Source organism: Salvia hispanica, chromosome 5, assembly GCF_023119035.1.
Source record: "Salvia hispanica cultivar TCC Black 2014 chromosome 5, UniMelb_Shisp_WGS_1.0, whole genome shotgun sequence".
NCBI lineage: Eukaryota > Viridiplantae > Streptophyta > Magnoliopsida > Lamiales > Lamiaceae > Salvia > Salvia hispanica.
In genome coordinates this window covers 34,040,582-34,051,655 of record NC_062969.1, presented here as the reverse complement: position 1 = coordinate 34,051,655, position 11,074 = coordinate 34,040,582, and the positions used below count along the sequence as shown (strand labels likewise).

Sequence of the window (11,074 nt, the reverse complement as noted above, 5' to 3'; positions counted from 1 at the left end):
TCTTGAATATTTGCTTCTCGATCATAACATGAAAAAAAGTTAAAAGACAAATCGTGGGTGGTTTTTAGTGCTGAAATTAGGAATTTGTTTATATATTTATATAGGTAGAGAAAAGAAAAAGGGAAATAGAAATGGTAGGTTAAGTTGGTGCCATGATTGGTGTTTCTACAACACAAAATAAAGGACGATGTCAACGAAGATGAAGGGCCTCTTCAAAGGGCTTAGATACATTTCTCAAATATTTGGTAAGAATTGCAATTAGATAAGAATGTGTTTAATATATATAATTGGAAAAAATAATGCAATTTAATTTGTATGTGCAGATGATGAGCACGAAAAGGAACAAGACATGCAGATTGGGCTTCCCACAGATGTAAAGCATGTTTCTCATGTAGGGTATGATGAATCTAATTCTAAAGACAATGCTGATGTCTCAGAAGGTTAGATTCTATCTAAATCTAACTACTTTCCTTGTATTAAGGAATTCAATTTTTCGTATGTGTGAGTTGGTCAAGCAGTAGAGAGGTTAATGTCAGGTTCGAGTCCTGCATGATGCGGTCTTTAAATTTAAATTCATTTAATCCATAAAAAAAAAGAATATAATTTGTTTTTTTCTAATTTATAATATCCATTGGATTGATTAAGAAGATGAGATATGATCAGTTGATAATTATCTTCAATTGATAACTGACAACTATGTCAACAACATACTTTATGGATGTCAACACGACAACATTAATATGTCAACTAAATGTTATCGACATACATATAGGCGATGTTCGGTTGGCAAGACTAAATCTCATGATTAGAAATGTATCATGTTTGGTTCATAAGATTAACCCCCTCAACTTAATCCTAGATGGATAGTCTCATGATAATTAGTCATAGCCTCTCCCCTCCAACTAAAATAATCTCACAACTTAATCCTAGATGGATAGTCTCATGATTATTAGTCATGACAACCGAACGCCACCATAGTTGTCAAAATGATATGGTTCGTGGTTTTGACAGATTCAAAGAGATCACAGAAGGGAAAGAAATCCCAAGGAAAGGAGCAAGGTACAAAACCGTCGCGGCGTCGATCAACAGAAAACAATCCACTCGACGCCATCAAGAAAACGCGTCGGAAGAAGTCCGAAGCAAACGAACACAAGCGCTCCAAAAACAAATCCGCCGGCGGAGATGCGGCGGAGACGCAGTTGGGTGAAGACTAAAATAGAGTGGATTGATTCTAAACGGTGATTATAATCTTGTTACTTTAATTTCATTTTCTTTAAACTTGGGAGGATTTTCTTTATTTTGGCTTCGATGAATCTCTTCGAGACTGATCATGTTGTACGAATAACGTATGCGTTAACTGTTCTTTTCACAAATGCGTTCAAAATTAGAGTATGACCATAAGGAAAATCCATAACAAAAAAAAAAAAAAAAGCATTAGTAGGAGCCACATTTTCGAAATTTTATTTGAAAGTATATTTTTCAATGATTTATATTATGTAGATCCATCAATGATTACAAGTTTATTATCTGCTCATCAGAATGGTAGTAGTTTTTTCAATATTCAAATTTTTCATTTTCTATTTTATGTTTGGCTATAATGAGGTATTGCCTCTGAAATACACTCATATTTATGTAAACTACTCCCTACGTCCATAAAAAATAGAGCACTTGGTGTATGACACGGATTTTAATGTATAATTGGTAAAGTAAGAGAGAAGGGAAAAAAGTAATAGAGAAAGAGAAAAAATAAGTGAGAAATAGTGTTAGTGGAATGATATGTAGGGTTATTATTTGTTGAACACTATCCATAAATGAATGTGTTCTATTTTTTGTGGACGGCCAAAAATGGTAAATATGCTCTATTTTTTTGAACGTAGGGAGTATTATATTTTAATTAACAAGGGCTAAACACTAAATACACAAACTAGGATCATTTACATTTTACAGGTCTATCCCATAAAGTTTGGATGTTTCCAACTAATACACGAACTACGATATTGTATTCAATAGAATTCATTTTTTTTATACCAAATGTAAAATATTATTCAACCAAATCCATAACAATTACATCGCGAATAAAAATAGGAATGCAATTCAACCAAAACTTGCTCTTAGCTATAGAACCAGATGCCTGAGCAAGCGTGTGGGCAACTTGATTCGCTGACGAACCTCATAGATGATCCGGAGACCTCTTTCAAGAGCTGACGACAATCTTCTACTACTGCTCCAAAGATAGATTCATCCTTTCGTAAACCTTTCACCGCGAGTACTACTGTTTGGGCATCCATCTCAAACTCTATCTCCTTCCATCCCTCTCTTTTGATCCAACTCAGCACCTCTCTCAGGCTAAGGAGCTCGGCCATAAATGGGTCAGCCACCCTTCCCACCTATCCACACATCGCCGCTACCACCGTCCCTTAAAAATCCCGAACAACTGCCCCACAACCAACTTTTCTTTGGCTCTCGAACACAACAACATCTATATTGCATTTTAGCACACCATTTCACGGCTTCACCCATTTTTCCTCCAAATGAAGTCTCTCCCCCCATACACCAATGTCATTTTGAACCTGAGCTTCTCTCCAAGCAGCCAGACAGCTACGGGCTACACCAATAATTCCTGCAGCTGACCCGTTCTTATTTCGCCATATAATTTTATTTCTATTAAACCATAAATATGTCATAGCACAACAATTGCTTCTTCAATTTCCACCTCTAAATCACCACTCACTATTTTTTCCAACCAATCAATAAGCCCTCTCTCACCTGGCAAGATTAATGGCACCCCTAGCCTCCGCCAACAGTCACGCGCAAGGCCACAAGAAATAAGGCAATGGATAACAGTTTCTGGCTCAAAGTTGCACACCGGGCAGATATCTGAAACCTCCATCTGGCGTTGTCTCAATTGGTCCTTCGTTGGGAGGAAATTTCTACATGCCTTCCATAAAAAGATCTTCACTTTGGGTTGCACTTTTAGTTTCCACAGCCTACTCCATACCATCGAGTTTGTCGCCACTTCAAAGAAGCCTTCGCACAAAAACTTATATGCTGAGAGTACAGAGAAAGAGCCTTTCCGCACATGTGTCGCCAACGGGATGCTCAACAGTTGCTCAGCTTCTTCTTCGTTAAACACAACTCTCACAACCGCTTCATTCCACACATGTGTCCCCTCAAAGAACAACTCTGACACCATAGCATCACGAAAACGATCATCTCTACACGAGATTGGATGGAGTTTATCGACACTCGGCCACCAATTTCCCCTATAAATGAGCGTTTCTCTTCCCTCACCAATGTGTTTCCTAAAGCCTGCCTTCAGACGATCTTTGGCTGCCACTAACCCACTCCAAAACGAACTTTGATTACCAACCTTTCGAGCATCAAGAATCCCATGTCGAGGAAAATATCGAACTTTAAGAACCCATCCAAGTAACGAGTCAGGATTCTCAACAATCTCCATAGCTGCTTTCCCAACATCGAGATATTAAATTCTTTTAATTTCTGGAAACCCATACCTCCTTTACATTTTGGAATACAGAGTCTATCCCAAGCTGCCTGAATATGCAGATAGTGATGTACTCGAAATAATGGTCAGCTTTCTCAGATCCAGAGAATCCGCTAGATCACAAGGTCTAGGAACACAGAGAACCTTCAAAACCGTCGGTCGTTGGGCACACAATCTTATCTGCCTTTCAAAACCCTCAACCCACAATATTAAAAACTAGTATAAGGAAGTAGGGATCGATTCTCAGAGAGATGGAAGCGTAAGAAAGCATTCAAGAGACTTTGGGCAAGGGTTTTGGCTGCTGCCACGCAACTTTTGAGTTGAGAACTTAACTACTAGACTCAGGAAATGTAAATGATCTATTCTACCAGCTAGATCTAGGAAAACATAACAAAAGCATGCATGACGAAAATAGAGATGCAAACAGAATAAGACTCCAGCGAAGAAACTTTATCAGACCTAGTGAATTAAATTTCTTAAAATGCCTAGACAGATGAAGAACAGACCATGTGGACCATTTCCTAAAATAGCAAAGATATGAATGAAAAGCTGCAAGTAACTAACTAAGGATTTAACTAACAACTAGCTTCATCTTCAACAACAATTCTCGATCACAAAATGCAGAAAACAGAGTAAACATCGAATCGAAACAGAGCAAGCTGAATTAAACCATCAAACTACGATTAACTAAGAAATTAAAGCAGATCTACTATCACTAGACGAGGTAAGTGAGAAAATAGAAACTAAACATAAAAAACCATGCAGAAATTAACAGATCTAAGCATAGGATGCTTCATCCGTTCCGGATCCAAGCCATCCACAACAAACCACAACAATTTCCATCTTCGATCACACCGATTTAACCAAAATCAACCGATCAACTACAATCCAACACAATCAAACTAGCAGATCAAGTGCGAAAAACATCCAAGGTAAAGTAAAAAGCAACGTAGGCATAAAACAAACATAACAGAAACTTTCATAGCTAAACGAGCTCGAATTCAATAGAATTTTAACAAAATAAATGCGAGCTTCGAACAGCGAAGACTCGGGGAATTCACGACGAAAATTAAAAACAGAAAGCGGTAAATTGTTTCTTCGCCTCTCGTAGAGACGGTGGTACACGACGATGATGCTAACTCCGAACCTGAATCCCAAATTGGTACCCCTAATGTGTGTGGAGTGTGAGAAGTGAGCTAAGAGCTAAAATGGATGATAGAACGATGCCCTCAGGCGTGTTGCGTGCTCTTATTTATAATAGTGGAGTTGAGCTTCTAGATCCTTTTTTGAATTCCCCATTCTGCCATTCGTCTAGAATTCTCCTCCGTCTGGTGATTTTTTTCTTCCTTCTGCTCACTTTCTCTACCAGACTCCTTCTCCAGGCAATCTTCTTCCTTCTTCCTGGATCTGACATTTTTCTCTACACACCTAGCTTACAAACTATGTTAGACCCAAGAAAATGTTGGGGTTTGATGCCCCTTACACAGCGGAAGACTTGTACAAAACAAATAAATCAGACACGGATCTATTTGATCGATTATGCGATTAATCAATTCACATGTTAAACAGATAATTGCATGCTAGAACGCAAATAATTCATGCTCATAGAAAGTAAATCCTAAACATGATTTCTACGGTTTAGAGTTACCGATTTGATTCTCTAAAGAATCGTCGATTGCTCGCGCCTTCTCCATGATGATGAACTTGAGTACTAGACCACGGATCTTCTCTCCGGTTCCCCAAACTGTATCTCGATATCAGTGTGGGCTGATCTTATCAAAATACTAGGACTCGAATAAAGAAGACAGAAAATTCCTCACGGAGGAGGAGCTGAAAATTTCGTTCTCCTTCCTAGAGAGAAGGGACGAAAATTTCATGTGAATGAAATAATGATTATTCTGTCTCATTTATTCTCCTATTTATATTAAGTTCCTTTTGGGCCCAGACAGGGATCTATGGAAGGTTTTGGATATGGGCTCCCCCAATTAGCTTTTTACTAATTAAATTGGACCTACAATTTAATACAAGCTTATATTGGAATATTACAAGCAGCCACTACAGAAGTAATATTGAACTCTCCCCATCCAAATCCGAAATTACAAGTAATCCGGGTTTCCACTTTGTTTATTATTTATTTCCCACGCTTAAGATATAAATGTCCATTAATTAATTAATGTCTTCTATGGACTTAATTAATTAACATCTTATTAATTCCAAGAGTGGACTTAGCAAGAAATATTTATTTATTATTCATAGAGCGATAAAACTCCAACTGGCCAGTTTTCCAAATAATAAAACTTTTGTTCGAGCTCCTCTTGAGGACATTATCAAACGAGACTCACCTCGTGCATGTTTCAACATAATAGCAATCTTAGCACCGCTAGATATTAATCACCACTACCCAATATATCAGGATTATTGGGTTGCGAAAAACCCGCACCATTTGATAAGTCAAAGTAGTGCATAATCAATACCGTATGCTCAATGCTAACATATTTAGATTAAGAAATAGTATTTTATCAAGACCTAGTCTTTCAGTAGATAGCATAAAGACACGTCTTGCTGTTAGATCCGTTCAGTGCTATACCACACCATTGTCATCTTATTTCAGTAAGGCTTAGAAATATGCTGACATTGCAACCTTTCACGATAGGTAGTCTAAGCCTATCTAAGTTGTGAAATTCTTCTTTTTCTTTTGCAAAGCATTGTATAGATCTGACCGTGTTACCTTAAAGTGGACGACGCCCACAACCGGTCTACTAAGCAAAAGACTTAGACTTTGTTTGCTTCTTATACATTTAAATGTTTATAAAAAATCTTATAAATGCACAAGCAAACTCAATGTAATAATAATAGTGATTCTATTCTTGCGGAAATGCTAGAATAATACTGAATCGAGTTCAAAGTGGATTGTAGAGTTTTTCGTATACAAACAAGATTCTATTCGCGCGAGACTTGCTCGAAACATGCTTTTCAATATACCAAACCTAACAATCTCCCACTTATACTCAAAACATGCTTTCGAGTATACCCACTGCCAAAAACTCTCCCACTTATACTCAAAGTAGGTGTTTGTACTAGATATATCGAACTACCATTCATTTTACTAAGTGAAAGTAAAATCTGCTTGGTTGTTCTCTGATTATATCTTTTTTACCATAATGTCTTTGCTGCGTACTTGATCTTTAATTAATTTCATCCCCATATGTGATTGCTTAGCTTAATAAACTCGTGTGTCCCTTGAGTTAGCCTTCACTAGAGTAATCACAACCAAATGTAATACTCATAGGCATAATCAAACATACGATTAAAGCTATTAGGAAGATGTTCCTAAGGTAAACACATATTCAGAGGATGACTTACTCGATCATTGATTAGTCATAAAACTAAGTCAGTGTAACCCCAAGGACATTACATGAATGACTGGTAAACTAGAATATAGCAATTAGTCTTTCTCAAGCACTATGGTATACTCTTTACCTCAATCAAAGTCCTTTGCCATGGTTAATATGATATACGTTTTTCATGCATAAGCACAACTAATATCAAACTTAGTACACATTATAGCATACATGAGACAACTATATCTGAAACTAGTCTCATAATTCTTGATCTCACTAAGCGTCAAACGACACTTGACTAGAGACAAGACAATTTCATCTTGAAAGGTATAAACCTTTTCATGGAATTTCTAATGCTTAAATGTTCCAAGCAATGTGTAGATATAGGATTCCTAAGAGAATCTCAACATTCTTTCTAGCAATCGTAAAAGGACTTAGATGCTAAGAATGTAATTATTTTCTCTTAAATCATTTATCTTAAACTGGGTAGACAACCAGTTTCCTACGCCAGATGCCAATCTTAGTTGTTTGCAACCTTTGTAGATTTCATCATCGTAGAATACCAATAATACCATATGTAATGCACTTTCAACTTCCTTGTGCTTACAACACTGCTATGGGCAAAAGTCAAATTCCAAATATTTGACAATTTTGATAAAACACATATACTCTGATTTAGATGCTTGCCTAAGACCACGAAGGTCTATATAAGCTTCCAATCATGCATTTCTTGCCCTTAATTACATATCCATTAGAATGTTTTAGTAGATGATTTCCTCAAGACTTCTATTTATAGAAGATTATCTTGACAATCATAATACATACATTCTAATTTATGTAAGTTCTAATAGACAATATGATCGAATAAATCCTGGCACAACGATAGCGAAAAGATAATTCTCTTTGGGCATAACTCATTGTCATTGTCTAGCCATTTGAGATCCACATTTACACTTGCAAAGATACTTTCTCCCACTGACTGACACAGCCTGTAGGTAGTATTGCAAGTCTTGTAAAACATGTTGTCTATCTTAGATTGTAATATGGAATCTATCACCTTTTCATAGATGATTATCCAAATTAACCAATATTACATTGTAGTTAAAGGAATTATGTTTAAGTTAATCTAAGACTGAGTCTTACGACACTCTTAGACCCATGAACTTGTTGTGTTCCAGTGGAACGCTCCCACTACGATATGGTTCTTACAATCTTAGGTACTGAAGTTGATTTTATTAGTGCAAAAGTTTCTAATGGTATGGTTTCTTGGTAATGTGGAAAATCCGATATCTCTCTCTTTATTTTGAGAGTTATCACGCTGTTAGGCTTGTAGTTCATCTCTTGATCTTCATACAAGAATTATATCTTTGAAGATTACAGAACTTATAACCTTACATCATTTGGGACAACCTTAAAACATGCCTCAGTACTCAACTCCAATTTCTTGGACACTTTTCCAACACGTGTTGGAACAACATTACACCTTGAGATGTGCTAGACTAGAGACGCTCTAGTCCACAACTCGTGTTTTGTAGAAGGTACTGATGTTGGTAGTTTCTTTAACGCTTCTCCCATCAATGATAAGATTTTAATGAGTACAACTCATCACTTAATCAAACTTGTCTTTGAAAGACTTCGATTCCTTCTTACATAACTATCCCATTCATTAGAAGAATGCTTGGATTTGTCAATGGAGGTTAGACTCTCACTACTGATCATAACCCTTTGCTCGTCTCCTTATGGTGTAAACCATTGAGATTTGCTAGTCTTTCTATGTCACACTTCTATAAGCATTCTGAATCTCTTGAATATTCAATTGATTCTAACTTATAGTGCATCAAACAGACATTCTCGACTTTCAAGCTATTTAACAAATTGTTAAAATCTTGATAGTCTAGATCAGTTTGAACAATCGCTAAGTATTTTCTTGGCCTTAAGACTAAGATCCATAAAACTTTATCATTCAATGATTAAGAAGTTGATGTGTTGTTGAATACTCAGTCTTGTCGCACTCATATTATTTTAATACTATGATGCCTTAAGCATCAACCATAAAATAATAGTTGAGCATTAATAGCTCCCACTGCAACAAAAACCTAACTGGATCAAGATCTCTTACTTAGAAGTTGCATCGTCATGTAAGTCATTGTCCTTCTATAAAATAGGTCAATCCAACTCACAAAGCATCTTTTCTCGCTTTAAACAAACTTTGATGACAATTCAGGCTCTCCTATTTCCATATCTAGTCTTTTGTTCAAATGAACTAGGACTTAAGAAAAATGCAGCCTTTATGAATTTGTCATCTATCATGTTACTTTCCTCTAACAGTAATATAACGACTATTATTCTGAAGATTTTCTACTTTTCAGTTAAACCTTCTTGTAGTCATTTTTTGTTACTTTAGGCTATGACTTGTGTCAGAAACTATTTGAGTGATCAAAATATCCTCAAAATATTCTGTCACTTTAGGATATTCCAATCGAATCATCTTGACAGATTCTATTGATATCCATCTTTCATCGTCATTAACCAAGACTTGTCGAGCTACTTAAAGGAAAATAGCTTGACCTTATTCCTCAAAGAGCTTGTCAAGTACATGCATAATGCATTCTCAAACATTCTTCGTGGAATTATGTCGAGGAAATGGAGGACATGAATCATTGAATATAAACTCCAAGCTTTCAGCGATGAGAATCTTATCCATTTTCGTTTCCGGTCTGCATAATTTAGGCATTCGAGTTTTTTTTCTTTAAGGATCGCAGACAAATATTAAATGACATAATGAAGATTTGGCAAATAAACTTATTATCACATAATCATGCTCAATACATAATCACAAATAACCACAAAACAATTATGTATCTTACAACAGCAAAATTATAAAATTGTACCCTCTGAAGGAGGTTTATACGCATTAAAATTTAGACAATTTTACTGGTCACAACACCGACGAATAGTCCAGAGACCACAAAACATGGCATGGCCGCCTAATGTTGCCTAAGCACGGCCATCAGATTTAGCATTACAGAATTTTATCTCTACAACACACTCCATGTTGCCTAAGCACGACCATCAGATTTAGCATTACAGAATTTTATCTCTACAACACACTCCCATGACAATATTCATGTGCTGATGACAAAATCAAGTTATCTCATAAATTCCGATTGAACCCTGAAACTCGTAGTTCTTTAGGATTATTGTCCCCACAAAGTGGGTGGCGATAATATTGGGAACTACTTTCTAGTTTATTCTATTTATTGTGTGAGAAGTCCGCCCTTATGAACTTACTATTTCGTAGGATTATTGTCCCAACAAAGTGGGTGACGATAATATTAGAAACTAGCTTCACAGAATTTGGCAGACCAACCGATGGAGACCGTATACAACGCACTTGTTGTAATCATCACTTAGATATTTTGTATGGTTTTTGCATAATTATCACATAAGCAGATAAAGCAGATAATCCACTTAAAATAGATAAACACCAAATAAACAGATAAATTCATTTAATGCATGGCATTTAAACACATAGGATAATTATCGACAATTATTTAATCTAGTCAAGAGAGAATCAATTAAATAATTAAGTTTTATCTTGGATAATGATTATCCAAATTCATTTGGGATTTATCAAGATAGTGTTAACTATCTAAATCCATTTAGGATTGTTCTAGATTTTATTTCGATAAAATCAAATCCTACAATTCAAGACAACGTTGATCTAGGATTATCATTATTTAAATCGTACTAGGATATTACTAGATAGAAACAATTCCATCATAATCCATGAGATAAAAATAAAATCCTATCAACCAAGATTTATATAAATCTTAATTCAATTTAGAATAGACATCCAGAATATTTCAAATATTACTTAGGATTTCTTGGATAAATAAATTTATCTAAATCCAATCAAATAAGGTTTTTCTTATGTATCATCTATATCCTAATTTATCTAGGATATAAATCCAAAAAATAAGGATAACTTGGATTAATACTTATTTTAATCCATCTAAGATTTGTCTTAATAGAATAAAATCTATTCAAATCCATAGGATAAAATAAATTAATATAAATGTTTATCCTAATTCATCCATGTAAATCCATAGAATAAGATAATATTATATTATAATTATTCAAATCTATCCAAGATTTATCTAGGAACAAATCCATATAAATCTATAAGATAAGAATAAAATATTATATTATCACTATCCAAATCCAT

General features: G+C 35.4%; 1 protein-coding gene across 1 annotated transcript; it reads left to right on the top strand.

Moving 5' to 3' along the window:
• On the top strand, window positions 1–1,331 carry LOC125187132 (CRIB domain-containing protein RIC1-like). The gene is made up of 3 exons (XM_048083663.1): window positions 1–245; window positions 324–440; window positions 1,012–1,331. The coding sequence occupies exons 1-3, from the start codon at window positions 188–190 to the stop codon at window positions 1,212–1,214; spliced, it is 378 nt and encodes a 125-aa protein (XP_047939620.1). The 5' UTR covers window positions 1–187; the 3' UTR covers window positions 1,215–1,331.
• The last annotated feature ends 9,743 nt before the right edge of the window (window positions 1,332–11,074 follow it).